This window comes from Platichthys flesus, chromosome 14 (genome assembly GCF_949316205.1).
Source record: "Platichthys flesus chromosome 14, fPlaFle2.1, whole genome shotgun sequence".
NCBI lineage: Eukaryota > Metazoa > Chordata > Actinopteri > Pleuronectiformes > Pleuronectidae > Platichthys > Platichthys flesus.
The window spans coordinates 16,825,990-16,852,935 of record NC_084958.1 but is presented as its reverse complement, the minus strand read 5'-3'; the positions used below and the strand labels follow the sequence as shown (position 1 = coordinate 16,852,935).

The window sequence follows — 26,946 nt, the reverse complement described above, 5'->3', positions numbered from 1 at the left end:
TTGTGTAACACAAACAAACAGGAAAAAAACAGAGACAAACACTGACACGATGAAATCCACAATACCATGTAATTTAAAAAAATACACAAACAAAACAAAGAAAAAACGAAGACAGTATTCTACAATGCAATTTACATGTTTAACACAAAAAAACAGACACGAAACACAAAGACAAATGCTGACAAGGTGAAATCCACCATGTCATTTAGACTCCACAATAAATGTGACTGTACATGTACTATAAACTCATTGAGAGTTTCAGAACAACATTCCATGGAACAACTGAATGAAAATCTTCATCATACCCTTGATAGTGAGACTGGCTGTGGTTGTCTGGTCTCCACACACACAGCTGTAGTCTCCACTGTCTTCTGGCACCACTTTGTTGATGAGCAGTTCATTCACAGAGGCTTTCTGCTTCATCTGGTACTTCTCTCCAGACTTCAGGACCTGAGTTCCCTTCTTCCACTCCACTGAGACTCCAGATTTGGAGAGCTCACAGTGCAGAGTGACGCTGGATCCCTCCTCAGCTTCTTGAGTCTCCAACTTCTGTTTGAAGGTCACTGGTTGGGCTGAGCATGTATTAGTTGATTAGTGGTCAGTGTCAGGAAATAAAATATGTTAAAAAATATATAACACAAAAAACAGAGACAAAACACAAAAACAAACAATGACACAAAACTATTGTATAAGGTTTTTGACAAACATTCCATGGACTGAACTTTACAATTCTTCCTACCCTTGATCTTGAGATTAGCTGTGGTTGTCTGGTCTCCACACACACAGCTGTAGTCTCCAGTGTCTTCTGGCACCACTGTGTTGATGAGCAGTTCATTCACAGAGGCTTTCTGCTTCATCTGGTACTTCTCTCCAGACTTCAGGACCTGAGATCCCTTCTTCCACTCCACTGAGACTCCAGGTTTGGAGAGCTCACAGCGCAGAGTGACGCTGGCTCCCTCCTCTGCTTCTTGAGTCTCTAGCTTCTGTTTGAAGGTCACTGGTTGGGCTGAGCGTTTAGTGGTTGGTTAGTGGTCAGTGCCATAAAAACAATATAACAAAATATATATAACACAAAAAACAGAGACGAAAAAACCAACAATAACAAAAAGAAACCAACAATAGCACAAAAAAAAACCAACATCATCTAGAGACCACAAAAACCTACTGTATAAGGTTTTTAACAAACATTCCATGGACCACAGCTTTACAATTCTTCCTACCATTGATTTTGACACTAGCTGTGGTCTTCTGGTCTCCACACACACAGCTGTAGTCTCCAGTGTCTTCTGGCACCACTGTGTTGATGAGCAGTTCATTCACAGAGGCTTTCTGCTTCATCTGGTACTTCTCTCCAGACTTCAGGACCTGAGATCCCTTCTTCCACTCCACTGAGACTCCAGGTTTGGAGAGCTCACAGTGCAGAGTGACGCTGGCTCCCTCCTCCGCTTCCTGATTCTCCAGCTTCTGTTTGAAGGTCACTGGTTGGGCTGAGCATTTAGTGGCTGGTTAGTATCACATGTGTATTTAATTGTATAGCACAAACAAACAGGAATAAAACAGAGACAAACACTGACAAGATGAAATCCACAATACCATGTCGTTTTAAAAATACACAAACAAAACATAGAAAAACAAAGACAATATGGATTCTACAATGTCATTTACATGTTTAACACAAAAAAACAGACACGAAACACAAAGACAAATGCTGACAAGGTGAAATCCACCATGTCATTTAGACTCCACAATAAATGTGACTGTACATGTACTTAAAAACATTCCATGGACCAACTGAATGAGAATCTTCATCCTACCCTTGATCGTGAGACTGGCTGTGGTCTTCTGGTCTCCACACACACAGCTGTAGTCTCCACTGTCTTCTGGCACCGCTTTGTTGATGAGCAGTTCATTCACAGAGGCTTTCTGCTTCATCTGGTACTTCTCTCCAGACTTCAGGACCTGATTTCCCTTCTTCCACTCCACTGAGACTCCAGGTTTGGAGAGCTCACAGTTCAGAGTAATATCTACTCCCTCCTCAGCTTCCTGAGTCTTCAACTTCTGTATGAAGGTCGGTGGTAATGCTGTACAACCAAGTTTTCATTAATTTTTAAAATTTTGGGAAAAATGCAACATAATCGGTTGATACAAGTATAAAAGTTGCCTAAAAAGATCCATACCATTGACTTTCACAGATGCAGATGTCTTCTGGTCCACACACATACAAGAGTACTCTCCACTATCTTCAACCTTCAAATCTTTGATTTGAAGTTCCACAGCGGTTTGCTTCTGCTTCATCTCATACTTCTCTCCAGCTTTGAGAATTTCAGAGCCTTTCTTCCACTGAATGTCGGTCGCAGGTTTTGATAACTCGCAACAAAGTGTCACAGTCTCCCCTTCTTTTTTATCTTGGTTCTTGAGTTTTCCTTTAAAAGTGGCAGGCAGGGCTAAAATAAAGCAAACAGTGGGTTGATGACATTAAAAAGGTTGTAGCATTGTGTCTGGCTGTGGTGGAGAGTGGAACATGATTGAGGTGAAGATGAGCATTCGGAGCCCAATCATTTGAAATGCACAAATCATTACCAACATTGGAAATATTAATTTATGCAGGGAGCATTACAATATTAAAAGACAATTCATTTGGGAACAGGTAACTAGGAGGCATTAGCTCATACAAAGCAAGAAACAGAGATTTCTGTTCTATTAGAAAAATACCAAAGATGTAGCAACAATTCTACTAATCTATTGAATTTTGCCAACTCTACACCTAAGGCAGATGTGTAAGTGCCTGAGAATGGTATTTACATCCTCCTGACAATAACAGCCACCAAGTGTGTCCTATGCTATGCATCAGTAAGTATATGTGCATGAGCCTCAAGGAGTCAGGTCTGTGATGGTGAGAGGATGGATGGCTACAGAGGGGTGTGACCTTAGCACAACTGTAACTCAGGCAGATCAGTGGACAGTGACACTGCATACATATGTAGCAGATCCCCATTAAAAATAATCAAGCCACAAAATCCACAAGGTGCCTTTAAATTAAAACTTAACTAAACTATGAGCCATGACAACACTGCAACTTGGATAGAAGAAATGAGAAAAAAATTCTACTATACTATAGTGTATGAATGTTAGTTAACACCAGGTAAGTAATAATATCTTGGAAGAAGTCATTCTCTTCCAAACTATATCCTTATCATATTTTTAAAAGCAAGATATTCCCCTCATGTTTATTAAATTATCTTTTTAAGAAATATAAAGATGTCAACAATGCAAGACACACTTGTATAAAGTTCTTACCTTTGACTGTCACCTTTGCCATGTTCTTAGCAGTGATCACATCACAGGTGTAAATATCTGTGTCGTTCTCCTCCAGCTGTTTGATGGTGAGAGTTAAGACCCGCTCTTTCTGGGACATCTCATATCGACCTCCTGCCTTGAGCTCTGTGTGCCCTTTAAGCCAGATCACTGTGGATGGGCTTTGAGCTGTCTCACACTGCAAGGTCACAGAGCTCTTCTCGTCCGCCTGGCTGTCCTTTAGCACTTCAGTGAATTTATGGATCGGCTCTGTAAAAAAGAGAACAACCTCACAAAAACTGAAGGCACAGTTTGAAATTGCGAAAATCTTGCTCCATGGTTTCAGAAAATAACATAACCCCTGAGCTGATGCCAATTTAAGATATTGATTTTTTTTTTAAAGTGTTGTCATAGGTAAGTCTCTTAAATGCTCATATTATCAGAGATTGAAAAACTGTACTAATACGGAATTAAAGAAAAATTTTGAAAGGAAGTCTCACCCTTAATTTCCAGTTGGGCTTTGGTGGTTGCACCTCCAACAACTTCACAGCTGTACTCTCCCGAGTCTTGGGCAGAGACACTATGGATGGTGAGCTTCATGACCTTATCCTCTTGGCTGGTGTCATACTTCTGGCTCTTCTTGATGGCTTTGCCTTCCTTGGCCCACTTTACAGTGGAACTAGCCTGTGTCACCTCACAGGTAAACACAGCATCTTCCCCTTGAACAGCGCTAACATTCTGCAGTCCTTTGGACACAGATGAAGCTCTGCCTGCACCCAGGGATGTTGACATGTTTATTTATTTATTTATTTTTTTTACTTTCTAGGCTTCTCAACGATATATATGTAGCTTACCTTCAACTGTTAATGTGGTTTTAGTGCTCAAGTCTTTAATGTTGAAGACCACCTCGCCAGCATCAGCAGGGGTGACATCCTTGATGTTTAACATGTACTTGCGGCCTTTATTGGTGACATTGAAACGGCCTCCGTTTGAAATGGCTTTGCCATTCAGAGTCCACGAGCACTCATCTGTGTTCTCACGAGATAAGATGCACTCAAAGCTGCATGTCTCCCCCTCGTTTACCTCAGCAGACTTCAGCCATTTGGTAATTCCAATGCCAATCTCTAAATTTGGGAAGAGATCACAAGATTACAAAGATGACGAAGAACTAGGCTCACAAAGCAGAACTGTTTATCTTAAACAACATTACCGACCTCTGACAGTGACCTTTGCCTTGGAAACTTCAGTTCCCAGATCACAACTGTACTGCCCAGCATCGTCTTTGGTGGCATCCTTGATGATCAGGCCCAAAGACTTGCCTGTGTGGAGGAGCTCATACTTGGGTCCAGCCTTCAAGACTTTACCTTCTTTTCTCCATATAGGTGAAACCCTGGGCTTGGATGCCTCACACGTCAGAGTTATCATGCCTTTCTCCTCTCCGATGACATCATCGAGAGACTTGAGGAACACAGCAAGCTTCTCTGGAGGGCAAAGTAAAGAGTGGTGTGATGTGCGTATATTATGATCAAATAAAATGATTTAATGAAATGTCACTTAAGAGAGAAACTAGATTCCCTTCCATGTTTTCACTGAGAATTTGTTCTGGTGTACATGATAATATGAATGACTGTTCTTACCTTTCACTTTGAGTGTAACAGACTCTTTCACCTTGCGCACTTGAAAGGTGATGGTACCCCCGTCCTGAGGAGCCATGTTCTTCAGCATCAGCTTGTGAACCTTCCCCTCATGAGAGATGGTGTTGACTTCATTAGTGAGAAGCACCTTGTCTTTCAGAAGCCACTGTGCCTCTTCATCTGCATAGTTAATCTCACACGTGAACACTGCATCACTGTCTTCATCAACCTCTGTGTCGATCAAGTGCTTGGTGATCTTAATTTCCCGCACTGTAGAAAAAAAAAAGAGATGATAGTTTTGATTAAGAGTTTAGTCCAAAAACATTCAAAAACAGATGCTATAATATATAATGTTTCAATAAGTCAATGGGGAACTGTCGTATTTTCCCTTCCCAAGTTATTTTTTACTTTGCGGTCAATAGTGGATTTAAATCCTGACATTGAGTTTCTCCAGCTAATCTAATTTTCAACCTCAATTTGATTAGGTTGTATACATGTATATAGTAATATTTGTATAGTAATATTTTTGTTACTTCTTGTCCACTTAAACTGTTTATCCACCCGTCTGCCGGTAAGTGATTTTTTCTTTATATCTCCATTGCATCAGGCTGCCTTTGTGAGTCTGTGTTCCTGACAGCAGATGTACGACTGGTATTTAAAGGTGCACAACGTACCTTCGACAGTGAGTGTGCCTTTGGTCTCAGCAGGTCCGGACTGACAGCGGTACTCCCCGCCGTCTTCTCCAGTTAGCCCTTGAATAGTAAGTTGAGCCCTTGTGCCGTCTTTCTTCATGTTGTACTTGTCTGATGCCGCCAGAAGCACCTGACCTTTAAACCAATTCACCTCTTTGGCTGCCGTGGAGAACTTGCAGCAGAACAGGGCAGAGCTTTTCTCCTTCGCCTTGACATCTTTAATGGGCTCTGCAATCTCAAGTGGACGCTCTAAATATGAGAAACAGAATCTGATTAGCATGTGCAAATAACAAAAATACTATTGATCATAACTACTGGATGACACCTTTACCTTTTACTGTGAGTTGGGCAAGAGATTTGCTCTTCCCAGCTGTAAACTGCACAGGTCCTGTCATTGATGCTTTGGTCTTTTTGAAAGTGAGACGGTGCAGCGTGCCCTCTTTCTCCATTTCAGCATCTGCACTCTCCTGCACAGCAGCTCCATTCAGAGTCCATATGGGAGGTTTCACCAGTTCCATACTGATTTCAACTTCAAAGACAGCTGCGAAAGGCTCTGTCACTTCTACTGAACTAAGCTCCCGCACAATGCTGATGGACTGCTCTGGAGGGGCCACGGAAAAAATGGTTAAGTTAAAATTCAATGAACTTATTTCATGCAGTTAAAGTGCTGGTTTATCCTTTATAAGACTTAAATCAAATTACAAATTACATACACAATGCATCATAAAGTATAACACAATTACTGTTCATGCAACTCAAACTAAATCATCTACTAGGGATTTTGTCATATTCTACAGCCTCTGTACACACACTGGTACTATCACACATGTGTTTTCACATATTTGTGACATCTGACTCTGCTGAATTGTCACAGTAGGAAAAGCACAGATGTTAGTCAACCCAAAGCCTAATCAGTCAGAATAAGTGAAAACAACTGCGTAGGTTACTTCACTTGTAGTGGTGTTAATTTGTTAATTTAATTTTAACAATATTTCTATGTAATTTCTTTAGTAGATTAAACTTGTTGAAAAGTAAAAGAATCTTGTACTATTTTTCATTAATACAATACTTAATCGTTACAGACAGATAAGTAGACAGACACCAGACAACCAGACAACAGATACCTCATTGTCTGATGGCTTGATTGGTTGAGTATGTATAAAGGTGCAGTCGTACACTTAGAGACCCTATAATTTCTAAACCGGACTCCAAGCTTAAAATTAACCCTCTTCATCTTCTATCGTGTTACCTTCTACAAGCAGTTTACAGGACGTCTGGTCGTCAGTGGCGTCGCAGGTATATGTGTCTTCATCCCCGGTGTCCACATCATTGATGGTGAGTTTTCGGTAGACATCTTCACTTCTGATCTCATGCTTCTTGCTTGGTTTGATTTCCGTCTTGTTCTTGTACCACTTCACCTGTGCACTGGCACGTGACACTTGGCATTCGAGATAACCACGATGCTTAAACATCGCTATCTTATCCCTGAGTCTCTTCACAAACTTGACGGGCAGCTCTACAGTAACAATAACACGGAATCAGTGACAACCATTACGTATGCTGCCATAAAGAACATTGGAGGCTATGAATGCATCAGCCTTGCCAAAGCGCACTTTGGGACAGGCGATATTCGCAATTGAATTCAGTCAAGCCAGAGCAAATGGGGCTGAAGTGTAATGGCACATTAAAGCTAAAGCGTACAGCACGAATGTATAATGGCACACCACATTAAAAAGGAATCAGTGCATGGCAGCCATTTGCTGCTTGACTACATCCAGCAAAACACTAAGTGATGAAACTTACAGCAACTTTTGGTCAACTGGTAGCAACATTTGTATCTTTAAAATAATTTTAGGTAGATTATTTTTTCTTGCAAACATCTGGAGATTATTTCCAATCAATAAAATACTCCAAAGTCACTGAACCAAATAGGTCATATGTACAAATCCCATTTTTGCCTCACTGCATTTGGTCAAGAAAGAAAGCCATGATAAAACCCTGGGGAAATTATCCTCAGCTAATAGATGTGTGTTCTCTTTGCCATCAGGCCTCAATGAGGCATAACAATGTAAATGCGAGTTGCAACTGGAATTACTTTTTTCCATCAGACTAAATATAATCAGAATGATGCACTGCATGAGCTTAAAGCAGAACAACGCTGCACTAAACTTGTGATATTTTACCTGTGGATCGCTACACCAACTGAAATGTGGAGTTCAAAATTGCCAATGAAAGTCATTACAAGACTTCAAAATAGCAAGTTGATCATTTTAGAGCAGCTCAATTGTTTACAATTTAGAAGAAAGTTTCAAATGTGCAGGAATATATAATTATTTACTATAACTTTCTGACAACATTTGTCAAAAGGAATAAAGAATCCATTTGCAACCACATCTGAACATTGCAAAATAAAGGTTAAGTAATCCATGCAACAACATATAAAGCGTTTGTTAAATGCTTTCAGCTCATAACATATTTACTTGTTTACCTTTCACTTTGAGTTTTGCAGATGAAGAGGTCTTCTCAGCTGTAAATTTTATTTCACCCATATCCTCTGGGGAAACCGACTTAAAGAGCAGGACATAGGTTCTGCCTGGATTAAAATGCAAAATTGATTATATTAGCAACATTTAATGAATTAATCATTATCATAATAATACATACTCAGTTGTTGCTTACCCTCTTGTCTCATCTTGATGTTGTCACTGACTTTGACTTTAGTACTTCCTTTGTACCACTGACAGTCCACTTCATCATGTGAGATTTCACAGACGAATGCAGCACTCTCCTTCTCCATCACCTCCACATCCTCCAGTTTCTTAATTATCTTGATATCTCTGGCTGTAGGGAAATATTTTAAGGCATTTTCATGAACTACAGATTTAATACTGTACCATAAATGAGAGTCCCTGATTGATTTCTGTGCCTCATGACAGAAGTACTGTTTACCATGAACGATGAGCTTGGCAGAGGTGTTATCATCGGTGGTGCGACAGACGTAAACGCCTGCATCTGCAGGGGTGCATTTGCTGATGACCAAAGTGCGCTTTCTGCCCAACGAATGGATGCCATAGTTTTTCCCTGGTTTCAGTTCCACATCATCCTGAAAATGAACCATTTTAACACATGTTATAATCATTCAGTAGTTAATTTTTCCTGTCTTTGATCTGCAGACTCACCTTAAACCACTTAACATCAGCATTTGTTCTGGACACTTCACATTCAAAAGTAACTTTCTCCTTCTCAGGAACCCTCATATCGATAATGGGTGTGGAGACCATAGCAGGCGGTTCTGTAAAATCAACAACCATTGGGCAGTAGGTGACAATGTAGACTCTCAATCATAAAGCGGTACTTTATAACAAAAGAAGATTGGTCAGCAAAGACCCTACCAACAGAGGACCAGACAAACAGGAAGTAGACCTTACCTGTGACAATCAGTTTGCCTGAAGTATGGACCCCATCAGCTTGGAAGGAAATAGTTCCTGCATCGTCTCTCTTAAGATTGGACAGGGTAAGAGCGTGCTTCTTTCCCAGTGCTGTGATACGACAGTTGGCCCCTGGCTTTAACTTGGCCCCATCCCTTGCCCAGGAGCCTTCAACATCAGCCTGACTGAGCTCTACCTCTAGTGTCACTGTCTCTGTCTCATGTGCCTTGGTTTCTGGAAGGCCCTTTATTACCTGGATCTTCTTCACTGAAGAAAGAAGAAAAACAAATGTTGGACAGAAAATATGATTGCAAGATTTTCAGGCTTGTAACTTCACATCTATAACCAAACACATATCACTGGAAAACAGTTTATTTTTAAGATGAAGGTATGTGCATAACTACTGAATATTTTATCTTTAAACATATGTTAATGTGTTTAACTCTTACTTTCTACTGTGAGCTTGGCCTGGGTCTTGTCATCCAGAGTTTCACAGGAGTAGATGCCACGATCACCATGAGTCACGCTCTTAAAGACCAGAGCCTGCTTGGCTCCATCAACCCGAATCTCCAGGTTTCCTGCAGCCTGCAACACGATGCTGTTCTTCATCCACCTGACTTCATCTGATTTCTTACTGAGCTCCACCTCCATCTTCACTTCACTCTGCTCATCCACTGTCAGGTTTTCCAGCTTTTTCTTAAAGGTTACAGGTTCATCTAATTGGGGCACATAGAAATGTTAAATGAGGATGTTACATTAGTCCACAAATTTTAAATAGCAAATTAACAAAAGATACACATTCTTACGTTGCACTTGTAAAGTAGCTTTGCAGCTTTTCCCTTCTGCATCAACGCTAATCTCTCCAGCATCTTTTTGGGTGACAGAGGTTATGGTGAGTGAGTGAGTGTTGCCACCGTGCTCTATCTTATACTTTAGCCCGGCCGTGATGGGTATGCTGTTGTGGAACCACTTGACATTGATGTCTGCTGGGGTGGCAGCGCACTTGAAGATGGCGTCTTTTCCCTCCATTGCAGCCACATTGTTGAGTTTAGTAGTCAGCCTCACTACTCTGGGCTCTGAAAGGAATGGAAGGCATCACATTAAGCCAAATGATGTGAAAACAAAGTTCAGCATTCAACAGATTTTAATGTTAATCAAATGGTAAATTACCTTTAGAGGAGATTTTGGCAGAGGTCTTGTCATTTCGACATTCACAGCTGTAGTCTCCTTCATCTTCCTTCGTCATGTCAGTCACAGTGAGGACCCGCTTAGCACCATCTGTCCTGACACAGTGCCTTCCTCCAGGTTTAATCTCACGACCATTATGGTGCCAGACAACATCGCCTGAGGCTTGATTGAGCTCACACATCAGACTAAGTGTCCCACCCAACTCCACATCGGCAGACTTCAGGGGGACAACAAACTTCAAAGCTGACTCTGGAACGGAACGAAGGGTGTTAGATATCAAAATAAATCTATGCAGCATTATCAGAGGGTCATAAACTTAAAGACCTACCTTTGACCTGAACTTTGAACTCCTGTTTGTCATGAGCAGTTTGACAGGAGTACGTTCCGCTGTCTTTAGTTTCGGTGGAATTTACTATCAAGGTACGACAATGTCCATCTTTTTTCATTTCATACTTTCTGCCCTCTTTGATCTCCACACCGTCTTTCAACCACTTCACACTTCCACTCTCCGAGGTCAGCTCAGTGGTCAAAACAATGTTTTCACTTGCTTGAACAATACATGTGTCTTTGACAGACTTCTTCTGGAACTTGACAGCTTCTTCTATAGAGAAATTACAACTTTTGTTCAGCAGCTTTCTTATAAATATAGTAAGAAAATGTATTATATTCAAAATATATTTTACCTGTCACATGCAGCCTAAATACCAGCTTCTCTGTTCCAGTCTCACAGGTGTATTCTCCAGCATCTTTTTTCTCTATTTTTTCAATCACCAGCTCCCGACTCTTTCCCTTTGACTCCATGTGAACTGCTTTGCTGGAAGTCAGCAGCTTGCCGTCCTTGTACCACTTCACGTCTGTCTTAGAATCAGAAACCTCACAGCTCAAGGTGGCTTTCTGGAAGAGAGTAACTTTCACCTCGTTCTGGACAGAGTCCTTGTTCGAGAAGCCAGCCGGGGCTTCTACAAAGTAAGTAAAGAATGTGATGCAAACAAAGAAGAACATATCAGCCAACACAATATGTGCATACAACCAAATCTTTTCAGCTGCAATGAACAGAACTGCACAAACTATAACATAGAAGTAAAACAAATTCTATAGACAATTACTAGCAACATTTTATTCCTCCTACCTGCAACCTGAATCTTAAAGGCCAGCTTTTCTGTCCCAGCCTCACAGATGTACTCTCCAGCATCCTTCTTCTCCACGCTGTCGATCACCAGCTGGCGACTCAGGCCTTTTGACTCTGCATGAACTGTTTTGCTGGAGGTCAGCAGCTTGCCATCCCTGAACCATTTCACCTCTGTCTTGGTATCAGCTACCTCACAGCTTAAAATGGTTTTCTGTGAGAGAGAGGCTTTCACCTCCTTTTGGACTGATTCCTTTTTGGAGAAGGCCGATTTGGCTTGAATCTCTGAAAACATATAATAGAATATGAAATGGTATCGTAACACCTTCCATGGAACTCATTTTAACAACTTATGTAAAAAACATTTTTAAATAAAGTGGACAAATGTGCTGAGTTCAGCAAATAGTTCTGTTTCATGATTCATCTGAAATCTGACAAGCAAACATCAGCATTGCACGAGTCAAATCCTTCTGACAAGTGTCATCCCCTTCAACGTCCTCGTACCTGTCACCTGTTCTTTAAATGCCAAACTTTCTGTTCGGACCTCACAGATGTGCTCCTCCGCATTTTTCTCCTCTACACTGTCCACCACCGGTTGATGAATCTTGCCCTTTGATTCCAAGGCAACTGGACTGCTGGGACTCACCAGTTTGCCATCTTTGTACCATTTCACCTCTGTGGTGTTATCAACTACTTCCCAGCTCAGATTGCCTGGCTCGAGGAGGGTCGATTTCACCTCCTTCTGGACAGCCTCATTGTTGAGGGAACCAGATTTAGCCCCGATTTTTGTAGAAGTAACTGTAAAGGATTATGGGGTGATGACAAATACCAGTACAAAGACAGACTCTAAACCAATATAACCCTGCTCTAGATGAATAGAACACATTAAATCAGACTTTACAGATGTTGAACAAAGAGCCATAAACTCATTACGAACATTAAGTTGTGAAATCTATTTAAAAGTCTGCACTAAGGAAAAACAGACTCGCAATTTGGAGGTGGCCACAGAGGCCCATCTGACAACTATTTCTAACTGAGGGAACGGGAGAACCAACAATAAAGATATAAGTAGAAAAATTGTCAATACTGGACTTAATACATTTGAGCAAAGCATGTCAAATATCTAAATACTAAAGCAACCCATTATGCTGCCAAAAAAGTAGACCACAACACAATGAAGAAAACACATATCCAACATGATAAATGTTCAATGATTGAAGTAAAGAACAAGATAGCATGACTCGGTCATCAAGTCAAGGTCAGTGTACCGTATGTTAATTGTCGGTGTGAGTGACATTTTTCTATAGATTATTTTGCTTAATAAGAACTTTTACTATTTTAATTCTTAAAAATGTCTGTGAATCCAAGCACATTATTGAACTGAACTGACGATGAACACAAAGAAGATTTTAACTAAAACCTATAAATATAATGCAGTTTCCTCACCTGCCACCTGAATCTTAAAGGCCAACTTCTCAGTCCCAGCCTCACAGATGTATTCTCCAGCATCCTTCTTCTCCACGCTGTCGATCACCAGCTGGCGACTCTTGCCCTTTGACACTGCATTGATGGTCTTGCTTGAAGTGAGGACCTTTCCATCCTTGTACCATTTTACTTCTGTCTTCGTATCAGCTACCTCACAGCTTAAAATGGCTTTCTGTGAGACAGTGGCTTTCACCTCCTTCTGGACTGAGTCTTTGTTAGAGAATGCAGATTGAATCTGTGTGTCTGTGGAGAAGATGAAGTATGAATGTGGAAGACAAAAACATCACCTGCATTACTAACTAAGGAAATTAATCAAGATCATTTTTAAGTCACTTCAGTCTCAGCCCCTACCTGGAACCTGGAGTTTGAAAACCAACTTCTCAGTCCAAGCCTCACACATGTACTCTCCAGCATCCTTCTTCTCAATGCTGTCGATCACCAGTGTGCGACTTTTGCCCTTGGACTCTGTATGAATAGTCTTGCTAGAAGTCAGCAGCTTGCCGTCCTTGTACCACTTCACCTCTGTCTTGGAATCAGAAACCTCACAGCTCAGAGTGGTTTTCTGGGAGAACGTCGCTTTCACCTCCTTCTGAACAGACTCCTTGTTGGAGAAGAATGACTTCGGCTCTGATGGAAGATCCATACAATGTAAATGTGAGGTGCTACTCTTTCATTTCTGACAAACAAGCATGAATACGGCTACTTGTTACTTTGATAATCCCCTTCGCTTACCTTCCACCTGAATCTTAAAAGCAAGCTTCTCTGTCCCGGCTTCACATATGTACTCTCCAGCATCCTTCTTCTCAGCGCTGTCGATCACCAGCGTTCGACTTTTGCCCTTAGACTCTGTATGAATAGTCTTGCAAGAAGTCAGCAGCTTGCCGTCCTTGTACCACTTCACCTCTGTCTTGGAATCAGAAACCTCACAGCTCAGAGTGGTTTTCTGGGAGAACGTCGCTTTCACCTGCTTCTGAACAGACTCCTTGTTTGAGAAGAATGACTTCGGCTCTGATGGAAGATCCATACAATGGAAAGGTGAGGTGCTACTCTTTCATTTCTGACAAACAAGCATGACTTAGGCTACTTGCTACTTTTATAATCCCCTTCACTTACCTTCCACCTGAATCTTAAAAGCAAGCTTTTCTGTCCCGGCTTCACAGATGTACTCTCCAGCATCCTTCTTCTCCACACTGTCGATAACCAGCTGGCGACTCTGGCCTTTCGACTCTGCATGGATTGTCTTGCTCGAGGTCAGCAGCTTGGCCTCCTTGTACCACTTCACCTCTGTCTTGCTATCAGCTACCTCACAGCTTAAAATAGCCTTCTGGGAGAGAGTAGCTTTCACCTCCTTCTGAACAGACTCTTTGTTGAAGAAGGCTGCCTGGGCCTCTGAGAATAACATAAATGAGAGTTACAGAGTAACTATGGGCAAAGATTTAAAGGTATATACCTGACATTTACTTTATCAGTATTGTGAAAATATCATGATGCTAAATACTAGGAAAACTGAATCAACTCTTATTTGGGACATTTAAAATTGATATGACAAACTGAAAATATGTATTTAATTCTACATATCAATTAATTGATTTGTTCTACCTGAAACAGATATCTTGAAGACCAGCTTATCCCCGCCAGCTTCACAGGTGTATTCTCCAGCATCACTCTTCTCCACCTTTTCAAACACCAGCTGACGAGCAGTGCCTGTTATTTCTGAGTATATGGTCCTGCTGGATATCAGCTGCTTGCCATCTTTATACCATTTGACCTCTGCCTTGCTATCAGACACATTGCAACTAAGAGTTGCTTTCTGCGAGAGAGTGGCCTTCACCTCTTTCTGGACTGACTCTTTGTTGGAGAAGGCAGCAACGGCTTGAGTTTCTGAGAAGAAAATACAGTTAAGAAATGTACTGAGGTGAAGGCCACTCTCTCTCAGAAAGCAACTCTTAGTTGATGTTGAATAACAGACTGTAAAATCATCATAGTCTCACCTTTTATCTTGACCTGGAATGTGACTTTGTCTGCTGCCGTCTCACAGGAGTAATGTCCTTCGTCACTTTTCTTGGCGTTCTTGATGACGAGTTTCCTTTGAGTCCCTTTGGAGACCATGGCAGTTCTTTGGTCCTCAGTGATCTCCACCTGATCTTTTCTCCACACAACGACAGCGCTGGCAGTAGAAACCTCGCAGGTCAGCTCAAGATCTCCTTTAAGGGAAGATGACATTCCCATGGCACCTCTGGCCTTGTTCAAGAACTTGGCAGGTTCATCTTAGAGGAAGAGAGATGTTAAATAACTCCTGTGTTTTTAATAAGTAAATATTTGTCAGTAAATTTTTTTGCTTGCACATTGGTTAATGTTAAACTTGTGAGGCATTAAATTAAATCTCTTATAATATCTGTACTGTAGATCTGTTATTAGAGGAGCTATGTTTATAAAGAGTGGAAGTTGTAGAAGCTTGGCCACACTGGAGTTGACTACATGATGACAGATAGCTTTCCTCTGCTTGATGGCTGATAAGCACATGCTAGTGCCCATCAGTGCAGATCAGATTACAGTGTATCAGATTGTCTGAGACAAACTATCTGCATGTGGGAGTACAGTTCCTTTTATGAAATCATCTCTGTGCCACACAGGAAAAATGTAGTACTTACAAAATTTGGCAAAACATTGGCTTCATAGATTAATACATTCATTAATCAATAGGAGACTGATGTTCTGTTGCTCTGCGAGTATCAGTAGAAAGTATTTTTAATAAAGGTTTTTTTTGTACCTTTAAGAGAGAGTTGCAGGGACATCTTGTCCTCAGCTAAAACACACTCATAGATGCCCACATCCTCTTCAGTAACATTGTGTACCGTCAGGATCCTCTTGCGGTCAATGGTGACATATTCATACTTCTTTCCCATTTTCACCTCTCGCCCGTTCTTCATCCAAACCACCTGAAAAGAAACACAAAACGGATTTTTGGATATGAGTGTCACAGCTTTAAAAGGATATTCTTTCAGCATTTATAAAGAAAATTTGGAAAAAAGGTTTAAAGCATAGGCAGTAAGTCACAATAATGTAATTTAAAATATGAAAGCAAAAAGTAAAAGCTAGAAATCATGTTCGGTATGTTTCCATTGCATACCTGCGTTTCGTAATCCGACACCTCAGCAGTCAGCTGAGCAGTGGATTGGGCAGTGCAGGTCACCACCTCTGTCAGATCGGACTTGTTTATGAACCTAACACGAGGGGCTAAAAATACAGTTGTCGGGAAGGAAGGAATTTGTGATTAGCTCCTCACAACAAATACAGTGAATACAAATCAATCTAACATGTTATTCAGAAAAGAGAATGTACTACAACACTATGATAACATAAATTACATTTTTTGATGTTGAATTGGCTATGATCAAGTGCCTACCTTTCACAGATAAGATGCAACTGCTTTGTGAGCCTCCACCAACAAACTTGACTTCAGCTCCATTCAATTCCATGGTCATAACACGGAAGAGCAGAGTGTGTGTGGTCTTGGACTTGGTGATGAGGTAGTCAGCTCCGCTACGCAAGACGCGGCCATTAATGTACCAGTAACCAGAACAAACAGCAGACAACTCGATGGTGATAGAGAACTCCTCGCCAGAGTTTGCAGTGGTGTCCATCAGGCCTTTCCTTATCTCTGCAGAGGGTTCTGGAAGCAACAAGTAAACCACAAATGAGAAAAGAATGTGTGTAACCACAGCAGATACGAAAAAATATCACAGAGATATCAGCCTTACCAAGGTAGAAGCTTCCAGGCACCTCCAGGTAGGGGCTCTGGCCAAAGTCATTCATGGCAGAGATACGGAATTGGAAGCTGGACTCTTCTGTGAAGTTGCAGATGGTGATCTCTGTGGAAACAATGGTTTCTCCAGCGTTGCACCTCTGCCAGGTCTGAGTGCCAACCTTCCTCCTCTCCACGATGTAGCACTTAATGGGAACTGGGCGATCGCTGTCAGGAGGAGACCACTGAATGGTGATGGAAGAGTCAGTCTTGTTCAGCACCACAGCATTGACTGGGGGATCGGGGGGATGCTTCCTAGCAGCTGGAGCAGAAAAAGTGAGTCATACTGTGATCTGATTGGATGAGTATTGACCGATTAAAAAAAATGTACAATTATGGTTAGACAATCATTTTAAATTAAAAACATAAATTGATCCTAAACCTCAATCATAACTTTTTGTAAGCAGAATTAAGTGCATTTGATCCATACAGGAGTCATCCTCACCAGTGACAGTGAATCGAGTGGACGTCTTGCAGTCTCCAGCCACAAAGGCGATTTCACCTGAGTCTTCAGCCTGGCAGTCTCTAATGGTGAGCGTGTACTGTCTCAGCACACAGGCTATGGAAATCCGGGACTCTTCCTTCAGCTTCTCCCCTTTGCGGGTCCAGTAGGCATCCGGGTAGGGATGCTCCAGCTCGACACAGAAAATGACCGTATCGCTGACAGGAACCACCGTCCGCCGGGGGAGCTTCTTGGTAATATTGCCTGGGATGCGAGAATAAGTAGATGTTACAAAAAGAAAGACTCACAGAAAAAATAAATGTCATGGAACATTATTGCACTCGATAATGGCTTATTGACATCCAAAATACCTAATGATGAATAGGAACTAAAAACAAAATGTCTCCACTATACCCAGAACAGTGAGCTCGGCCACCGTGCGACTGCCTTCCTTCATCTCGCAGATATAAACACCGTCATCGTTGGTGGTGACATTGTGAATGGTGAGACGGCGCAGGGTGCCCTCCTCCTCCATGCGATATTTGGTATTTTGCTCCAGCATCGTTTCCTCCATGAACCAGTGGGCATGGGTGGCAACAACAGGCACCTCACACATCAGTGTGGCTGATGTTTTCTCCTGGACCTCCATGTCCTGCAACTTCCTCCTGAACGGCACTTTGGGCTCTGACATAAATAAATTTCAGAATTTTCAGTTTACACAAAATGTCATGAATATATTGTATACCACAACCCTTTTTGACAACTTTCCGCTTTTATTTCCCTTTGTTATTAATTTTAGCTCAGGTGAGTACAATTGCAAAATGAAGTGATAGAATCTATGAGCTTGCATGCTAGATAATCCATCATATTGGGCATTTAATCTGTGTCATCCTGTGTGGTGTGTTTCAGAAAACTCAAGTACCTGAGAGTTGAGAATTTCCTATTTAACTTTTTTATAGTAATGACCCTGAAAGGATGTTACAGTTTCTGACAAGACAACAATAGTAAGTGATATAAAAGCTTTTGGGCAGTCAACTGTGAAACACTAAATGTTGAGGCCAAGGCTTGATAGTCAAACAATGGTTGTCAGGATGCAATAACCTCATTTATCGATCAATGCATCATTAAACAGATACACAACGATATCTCATTGTCCCAATTCTCCTAATATACAGTAGTTACTAGAGGTTGATGATGCAATGATTTTCATTCAAGCAAAGAAAAATAGCGAAAGAATAATAAGAATAAATATCATCATCATTATGAAGAAAAGGGAGAACTGGTATGAGCAGATCAGAACAACATCAAGTACAGTAATCACATCAGAACTGACTAAGTGGGTCAGTGCTTCCCTGCTCTTCAAAGAAGTTACAGTTTCAAACTCTATCTATATCCAAGCTTTGGATCTAAGCCAGCAGTTTAAATACCTCATGTGGACGCCCGCTTTGAGTTACGGGAGAAGTCCACTGGGTATCCACATAAAGTAAATGTCTTATTTACTTTGTAAATGTCATATTTACTTTATGTGGAGATTTACAACATAATAAGATTAACTACATCTCCTATAGTCTACGTTCAATTGCACTGTTTTAGCTTATATTTTTGCACAGAGAATACAAGTTTGCACAAAGATACTGGTCAGGGTAAAGGTGGGTCCTTCCTTTTATTACTCAGTGACGTATAATAATCCACCAAAGTACAATGTTTTGTGTATTACGGAATATCAGAAATACACATTGTATATTACAAGTGAGCCACAGTTAAAGGGCTGTAATTGTTTTATTTATTCAAATTACACTTTTTGTTTAAATCCAGCAAACATCAGAGATATCCACTCTGCTGCACCATACCAGCACAATACTGACACTGAATGATGACAAACAGCAAACATGAATCTACAAGTCTTCAGTTTCTTCCCTTGGGCCAATTTCTCCCCAAGGGACACCACAGTGGCAGAGGTGCAAGTCTGCCCCAGTAAGTGCGCGACCATCTTAGCAACTGTGAACGACTCATCACCAGCAGAAAATAGATGAAACGCAACACCATCCTTCAGAGGAGGGACCGAATTCAACCTTGTTGTGAAAATCCACACATTGTGAGAGGTCTAAATGATACTTTGGTGCAGTCATTTGCACAACACTGTGGCCATTGATCCGTTTATGCAAATAACATATAGCTTCTTCCTCTGTTCCATATCCAGCTATGCTATGAAAAACACACAATGAGCCTCTCTGATTTACAAGGAGACATCTTCCGTCATTACAATGAAAATAGGAACCATCATATATTTAAAGTAAATCATACTATCCGATTATTGTAAGTATTCACTAATCAAAAATGTGTAGCATTTAATGTTAGGAATATGATGTTAATAATGGAAATTAAGTGCTCTTGACCTTTTAGAAGATGCATTTAAAGCAAGATTATGTAACTTTTACATCTTAAAATAGTACCTTTAAAATTAGTTTGAGAGTACACTAACTTAAAATAGGGAGAATGGTGTCGCTGTCATTCCCACACATCACCCCTAACGTTAATCTTGCTCTGTGTAACTCTGTCTGACTGTCAGTCGCAGCTGAAATGACCAGAATCAGGCCCGGCCGGTGCAACAGTAATGCTGAGCTGTAGATCAGTTAATAAGACTTAGAAATCATTAAAAACAGGGTTTGATAAGTTTTTTACAGCAGCAGCTCCTCTGGTTCAGGGTGAGAGTCACGAACAACATGTTTCAGTTGTATTAAGCTGTGTTTCATTTCAGCTGAAATTGAAAGGTTTTGTTTTACTCCAAGAAATTGAAAGGTTTTGTTTTACTCTACATGAAAACGACCTAATCACAAAGATACAGTGCCAAACAGAAGTTGCTTTATTTAACAAACATGATTCTAATGATAACTCACTTCACTTGAGTAAATTTTTTTTAAATAAAAGTAGTTTGGTATCACTTTTCCTAAGATATTTGAAGGCTTACCTTTGACTGTCACCAACACAGCACTGTAGGTCTGCCCAGCCATATTGGTTGCATTGCAGGTGTAGAGACCATTATCAGTCTGCTTGCAGTACAGGACCTTCAGGATGAAGTTCTCGGCCTGGTCCTCATAAATGACATGCCTGCGGCCTTCACCGATGTTCATTCCATCCTTCCTCCAGATAATGTGGGGTTTCGGGTGACCCGTCACAAAGCAGCTAAGCTTGGCGTGTTTGCCCTCAGTCACGGTGCAGGTTCGGGTGAATACACCTTTGGGCAGCTTTGCCAGCGCAGATGCCCTCAGCGCATGTTCCAGACTCAGAGAACTGAAACCATCTGTGGTAGAAGAAGAAACAGAGGAGCTCTTCTCCTCAGTGCGATAGATGGAGATGTCCTTATTCATTTCCTCTTTGCGCTTCTGGAGGTGAGAGAGGAGGGAGGTGTTCTTATCCGCAGACTGATAATGGGAATCCTGGGCATCTACGACGAGAGCTGCGGCAGCGTGTGCACGGCCAACAGTGTTCTTGGCTCTGCAGGTGTAGGTGCCGCTGTCCAGGTTTCGTAGGCTTTGGATCTTCAAAGTGCTGCCATCGGAGTCAGAGATGATCTTGATGCGGTTTGACTCCCCAAGGTAGCGCCCGTCCTTTTCCCAGTCAAAGTTGGCCTCAGGGTGAGCTGCAACCCGGCAGTGGAAAACAACATCGCCTCCCAGACCTACACGTGCAGAGGTGGGCTTCATCATGAACACGGGGGCCCTCGGAGCCATCTCTGTAGGCAGTGCCACTTTAACGGTTACCGCAGCATAAGCTTCCCCAACGCTGTTTTTGGCCCGGCACATGAACTGTCCGCCATCCTCCAGCGTTAAGTCGTAGATGGTCAAGCGGTACACGTCTCCATCCTCCACTGTCTTGAAGCGCCCCCCAGACGTCAGCTTCAACTTGTCCTTCTCCCAGGTGATCAGTGGGGTCGGACTGCCCACGATGGTGCAGCTGAGGGTGGCATCTTTGCCTGCACACACCGAGAACGCCTTTGGGCGAGTCAGAAACCTGGGGACGCCTCCATACAGGTTTGGATCCATTGTTTGTTCCTGTAGTCAAAAACAAAAAGGGGGAATGAAATAAAATGAATTGTGTGCCAAGATTATAAATTATGTTCTCATTAATGTAGGCTCCTATTGGCTAATTTCAACACATTTTAGAAGTATGACTTGTGAGTTCATGCATCGTGGGAAAAGTTGAATTTCTCTAAAACTTTGTAAGGTGTCAACCAAACTATGTATAGTGCTTTGAGATAATGTATGTTGTGATTTGGCATTATAGGAATACAATTTTATTGAATAAATCACTATGGACAAAGGCTGGGCGATATGGTAAAACATTTTATCAAGAAAAAAAATCTGTTCCATAAATATCATTCGATACCGATAATTATCATGAACAGACAACTTTAGAACAGTTAATTTTATAAACCGGTTAATTTTGCTCCTGAGTGAAAGTTGTGGTCATCTGAGGTCGATCAATTTAGTCTTATACCTCCTCATTTTGATGCAAAATGCATAAACAATATATATTAGATTATTGTTATTGATGAACATTTTTTTATAATTTTTTTTCAACTCTCTTAACTGTGCCACAGTCATTCTGTCTGTGCAAAACAAAGGTCCATATGCAATCCATTCACTTAACATATTCTCACAGTGCACATATTTTTTATACTTTATATATATTAGTTTATATTCCGTTTATATTTTTCTGTATTTTTTATATTCCTTACACTTATTAGTATTATCCTCCTTATACTTACTGAGGCCTATTGTTGTCTCCTGCTCCTGTAATATTGCAAATTCCCCGATAATGGGACTCATAAAGGATTATATTATGTTTTTAATGCTCCAAACAAAGGCTGTCAGACGTTTTAAATGACTTTCTCACCAAGATTTCACCCAAACCATAACAAAATGTGACCGTTTGTAACGTGTGCTCTGTAAATACGCTCTGAAAATAAACCCTCGGTTCAGATTGGCATGTTTATAGCATGACAGTCCCAGACCGACCCGTGCCCCCCTGTCTGCTCCCTGCAGGCGACCACCGGCACACACACGGTTTAGAAAACGAGCAGGTAGTGGAACAACAAGACGAGTTTCCCCTGGAACAAGGTCACACGGAGCAGATATGTGCCTTTCAAACACTGACATTTAGCAGCTTTGTCACCTCTGTCGCCTGAACCGCCTGCGACCAAAAATAACCTCAGCTGTCAGAGCCCGTCTCTGTCCATGGCCATTTGTAGAAGAGACGGAACATCAGCTGTTTGATAAAAGATAAAGCTCCCACTTCAGAACCATGGCTCCCACTGGCCCCAACTGGTATTCTACAAGCTCATGGAAACACTTCTTCAAAGCTATTCTGTCGAAAATGTAAAGCGTCATTGGGTGTATGTATAAATAAATTAAAGTTATTATTATTTATTTATTTGTGTAGGAACAGGTTTAAAAACAAAGAGCAGACAGTTAGCCAAATAGCCAAAAAGCCAAATAGCATTCAATTAGCTTAACAGGTGTGTTTAAGTATAGCTAATTTCACCAGAGCTCACAGAACACGCTGCTCCAACTTCTATCAACTTCCCCATATAAATATTAATAAAAAAAGTTAATAAGCGATGTTATTATATATATTATATATATATATATACGTTTCTTATTCACCTTGAATATTCAGCCACTCAGGTGAAAATGGCGTTGAATCATGAGGGGCTCGAACTTCTCTCGGTGGTGAGCAGGGTTTCCGGATGTTAGCTTAACTCCCACAGTGTCCGGTGCTGCTTGAAAATAATAAAAATCCACACACACACACACAAAAAAAATGTCGCGTTCGTCCTGAAATATCCTCGAAATGGTTTGTAAATCCAGGATGGTGGAACCTGTGGAAGCTGTGGAACATCCCCCCCTGGTCTCCTGCAGTGGGCGGGTGACTGCACGTAGTTCCCCTCTTTCTCCTCCGGTGGGTACCTCACCATGCCAAATAGCTGACGTGCCTCTTTGGGCTCCGGCCTCCAAGCTCCAAAATAGACTTGTCCTTTGGTGTGGACTGAGATAGGAGACGGGCTGGTGGGTGGTTGTGGTGAGGCCGGGCAGGAGAGCAGGGAGGCCGGCCTCCTGATGCTGCTGCTGGGGACTGGGCTGCTGCTGGAGCTGGAGCCTGGGCTGCTGCAGGCTGCACACTCAACTCAACAACAAGTCATGGTCATTGTGTGAACTCCTTCCTAATGCAATCATGCACAAATCACCCTTATACTGGAAAAGCAACTATTATACCACATCTGCAGCTGTTTTACTGATCATGTGGATAATAAGTATGGTTACACTATTCCACTTGCATTACTCACATCTAACCTGCCCTGTGCACTTTTACTGCTTACTATGTTGTGTACTTATATCACTTGAGTACTTAATATGTTGCATACTTTTATATTTTATATTTACACTGGGAATGAGAGAAAATAACGCAATGTTAATACTGTCTTCACCCTGTATACATATGGCAGACTAGACAATAAGGTTGACTTTGACTTTTACAACCATCTCAATACTATCTGCAGGGTGGCAATGCAAGTCATTTCTAAACTTTATTCCAAATTTTGAATCTTGTGGTAGGTGTAACATGCAGTATTAATAATAATTGTTGTACATGTATGTTCTTAGCCTGCTGATGCTTGTTTCTCACTGCTCAGGGTGTATATTCAGTGTCACCGTCTATTTCCTGAGTGACCTCTTCCTCCTAGTGGACCAAATCTTCTGAGTAATACTAGAAAATCCCAGTTGACCGTGTGTGTGTGTACACAGTGTGCGGGGGCCCTTATTTTGACTGAACGTAAATGTGATTGGGTTAAGCTGGGAGATCAGGTGAACTTGCCTCAGAGCACATTGTTTTCCACGACCCCCTTTGTGACAGCTGCATTACAGCTGCCTATAATTACCTGATGACTTCATACTGTAAATGCGTTACATGCATCTCACATGCAATAGGATACAATGAGAACCCTAAACAATCATTTAGCATGACATAGCAATCCTTTGGCATGTATAGAGCATCCGTGTGTCACTTTTTATATGCTCTACTTTTATGGAATGTAATGTTTACTGAGTGTAGAAACAAGGGGTAGGTAGTGAAAGCCCTTCCTCTCTCATTCTTTAGCTTCCTGGTATTTTCTTGCTCTCCCAGTGTGGGCTTCCCCCAGTGAGTGACAGCAGCAGATTGCTTGGATACTGATTTTAACTTCCAGAAACTCTAGCAGACAGTAATCCGCTGTTGCTGTTTGCCCCCCGCTCCTAGTCATCCTGTTCTGGCTACCGTGGTTATTTTCCTTTCTCATCAATTATAACTTTTGTTTAACGTCTTTATTTGTATAGCACGTATCTAAACAAGGTTACAAAGTGCTTTCAAAACCACTGAGATAACTAATGTGCAACATATGGGGGAAATGGAAGAATGTTTTATACAATCTTAATTTGAATTCAATGATTTGTTTTTCTCCCTCTCATTTATTCTTTCTGAGGTCTGACGCTCTGGATGCTCAGTCACTTAATAGCACCAGATCCCATCCTGCATGGTATTTAACCTTTGGTAATCATCCTGACTTCCCTCTGATCCAGTGGTCACCCTCTCCTGGCAAATTTACCACGTCACAGTAGAGGGCAGCAGACAGGCACACAGCTGCTGGCTGTGTGTTTACCAACTCCAGAACAGAAAAGTAAAAATCCCAAGTGAAACATATTTTTGCAGTTTTGATTAATTGGATGCGATGTATCTGAAGTATCTGCTCTCCTGGCATTCCATCGGACCTCTCTGCCATTTCCAGGAGAAGGTCACGGCTGTATCATGTTCACGTCTGAAACACATGGGTGTGAATTCAAAGGAACATTTACATAACTGATGACAAGTGAGACAAATGTCAGTCGAACACCACTAAGGAAAATAGATGAGACCGAATAGTGTGTAACAAAATACAACCATGTGGTTATTTACAAAGCAGACACCGTTGACGGTATATTGCCAGAAGTAGCAGGGTTGTCACAGAAAAGTGAACCATAGGTCACTCTTTTTTTTCTGTTCATGCTGAAATAAAGTGGATTCACTTGGTCTGATGTTTTCGGTCGCATCTTTATAAAACACCTCATTAGCCTCAAACTACAAACCCTATGGGGGGGAGGGGAATGTTTTTTGAGAGAAGATTCCAGATTCACTCACTAGACTGGCACTCAGTAGAGCTCAACAGAGCCGTATAGGTTCGTCTCTGATCCATGCAGCTTCCTTCTAACAAGTTGTGTGGTTATTGGTCCAGTAGTTTATTAAATAAACCTGTTGACTGACAAATCAGAGATGAAAACATAACCTCCTTAGCAGAGGTAATAAAACCTCCACCCATTTATCAAGGAAATATCACTAACATTAATAACTATTAGAAACACAACAGGAAATTAAAGTAGAATGAAATGCTTTGAGAATATCTAAATAGTTGACGGGTAATTTTCTGTTGGTCGACTTATCAATTCATTTTTTAAAAGTGAATTTCCCCCTGCTACTTAGTGTATAGGGTTTTTATATTGTGTTTTATTTAAATTGTATATATTGGTTTATTTTTGTCGTGCTCTGATTGCTGGTTGTACATCGAATTGCCTTTGAAGGATATTCAAGATTTTCTTTTATGGACAACTTTAGTTAATCACAAGCTGCACAAACCAAGCTAGTGCAGCAGCGGAGCCCAGCAGCCAGCAGGGGGCAGCCTCAGGACATCACAGCAGACTGTGATTCTTGTAAGGCGTCCAAAGACAAAATTAACTTTTAAGTAAGGCTGTCAAATATATGCAGTAAAGTAGAGGTGTTTATCAAAAGCAGCATAAAATAAATTGACATGGACACACACACAATCATTTGTCCATCTTCTTACAGTGCTTAGTTCCTCAAGGTAATCATCTGGTGGTGTGGCCTAGTCGGTAGTGTCTGTTCTCCAACAAGATGAATCTGGGTTCAAATCTCACTGTTTCCCATCTTCAACTCCCAAAATTGGCAGGAATTCCCCTATTAATTGCAAAATATCTTACAGTATGTACATTTAAATTAATTAAATATAAAAACAGGAACAAATTTAATAAAAAAAAAAAAAAAAACACTGCACGTGCAATTCCTGTGGATTGGGCTTCTGCTCAGGATGTGCGCAGTGGGCTTCTGCGCAGGTTGTGCAGTGGGCTTCTGCAGGATGTGCAAAATGGCCTCAGTTTTTTTTTATTTCCATTTAATTTAATTTAATTTTTTCATATCTAATTTAATTTAATTTTTGTATATCTAATTTAATTTAATTTAATTATTTTTATATTTAATTTTATATTTAATTTGTTTGGTCTTCACAGGTGACTGACCTACGCAAGCCTGTAACCAGCGGTCCGGACCGCTCCATGAAGAAGGAGGAGGAGATGTTTCTTTACTTACTATTTATCGGATATACAGCAGGAGCAACACTCGCATCACCTCCAGGTGGTCCGTCACTTCTAGTTATATAAACACACATTTAGCGTCTTTTCCCACAATACCCAGGTGCACCACAAACTTTCCTTAAAGGGGCAGACCATACCTGCAACACGACAGCTCTCTGTCTCATATACAGATGGCAAGAGAAAGCAGAGAGGGATTTTTACACACTGTCTGATAAAGATTGCGACAGTAAAGGCAAGGGGTAGTGATGGATAAGGTTTTCTTTAACAAGGTAAGTCTTTCATTCTCACTTTCCACCTTAAAACTATGAAATGAACTGAACTATGAACTAGTTCAGAATTTAAATTTTGAACTATGAACGTGAACTATTCATGTTTACTTGTATGAACTGAACTTTGAACT

At 41.1% G+C, this 26,946-nt stretch overlaps 1 protein-coding gene across 11 annotated transcripts in view; it reads right to left on the bottom strand.

Moving 5' to 3' along the window:
* The window catches only part of obscnb (obscurin, cytoskeletal calmodulin and titin-interacting RhoGEF b), a 50,845-nt gene extending 27,836 nt beyond the window's left edge, over positions 1 to 23,009 (bottom strand). For 10 of the 11 annotated variants that reach the window (XM_062403647.1, XM_062403649.1, XM_062403657.1 and 7 more), the window contains exons 1-38: positions 22,761 to 23,009; positions 20,063 to 21,146; positions 17,509 to 17,778; positions 17,098 to 17,358; positions 16,609 to 16,914; positions 16,254 to 16,520; positions 15,978 to 16,084; positions 15,618 to 15,786; positions 14,839 to 15,114; positions 14,447 to 14,728; positions 13,961 to 14,236; positions 13,580 to 13,855; positions 13,199 to 13,474; positions 12,809 to 13,090; positions 11,366 to 11,647; positions 10,920 to 11,195; positions 10,565 to 10,837; positions 10,219 to 10,485; positions 9,855 to 10,124; positions 9,498 to 9,764; positions 9,049 to 9,315; positions 8,800 to 8,912; positions 8,570 to 8,723; positions 8,300 to 8,461; positions 8,109 to 8,213; positions 6,870 to 7,136; positions 5,952 to 6,221; positions 5,603 to 5,869; positions 4,932 to 5,198; positions 4,509 to 4,775; positions 4,149 to 4,418; positions 3,795 to 4,064; positions 3,298 to 3,564; positions 2,178 to 2,444; positions 1,815 to 2,081; positions 1,221 to 1,487; positions 740 to 1,006; positions 306 to 572 (exon numbers count right to left, since the gene is read on the bottom strand). In XM_062403647.1, coding sequence (XP_062259631.1) covers positions 306 to 572; positions 740 to 1,006; positions 1,221 to 1,487; positions 1,815 to 2,081; positions 2,178 to 2,444; positions 3,298 to 3,564; positions 3,795 to 4,064; positions 4,149 to 4,418; positions 4,509 to 4,775; positions 4,932 to 5,198; positions 5,603 to 5,869; positions 5,952 to 6,221; positions 6,870 to 7,136; positions 8,109 to 8,213; positions 8,300 to 8,461; positions 8,570 to 8,723; positions 8,800 to 8,912; positions 9,049 to 9,315; positions 9,498 to 9,764; positions 9,855 to 10,124; positions 10,219 to 10,485; positions 10,565 to 10,837; positions 10,920 to 11,195; positions 11,366 to 11,647; positions 12,809 to 13,090; positions 13,199 to 13,474; positions 13,580 to 13,855; positions 13,961 to 14,236; positions 14,447 to 14,728; positions 14,839 to 15,114; positions 15,618 to 15,786; positions 15,978 to 16,084; positions 16,254 to 16,520; positions 16,609 to 16,914; positions 17,098 to 17,358; positions 17,509 to 17,778; positions 20,063 to 21,137 — 10,039 coding nt within the window. In that variant the 5' untranslated portion in view covers positions 21,138 to 21,146; positions 22,761 to 23,009. The remainder of the gene's footprint in view (positions 1 to 305; positions 573 to 739; positions 1,007 to 1,220; positions 1,488 to 1,814; positions 2,082 to 2,177; positions 2,445 to 3,297; positions 3,565 to 3,794; positions 4,065 to 4,148; positions 4,419 to 4,508; positions 4,776 to 4,931; positions 5,199 to 5,602; positions 5,870 to 5,951; positions 6,222 to 6,869; positions 7,137 to 8,108; positions 8,214 to 8,299; positions 8,462 to 8,569; positions 8,724 to 8,799; positions 8,913 to 9,048; positions 9,316 to 9,497; positions 9,765 to 9,854; positions 10,125 to 10,218; positions 10,486 to 10,564; positions 10,838 to 10,919; positions 11,196 to 11,365; positions 11,648 to 12,808; positions 13,091 to 13,198; positions 13,475 to 13,579; positions 13,856 to 13,960; positions 14,237 to 14,446; positions 14,729 to 14,838; positions 15,115 to 15,617; positions 15,787 to 15,977; positions 16,085 to 16,253; positions 16,521 to 16,608; positions 16,915 to 17,097; positions 17,359 to 17,508; positions 17,779 to 20,062; positions 21,147 to 22,760) is intronic. The other variant, XM_062403651.1, reaches the window with a different exon arrangement.
* Positions 23,010 to 26,946: the final 3,937 nt, after the last annotated feature.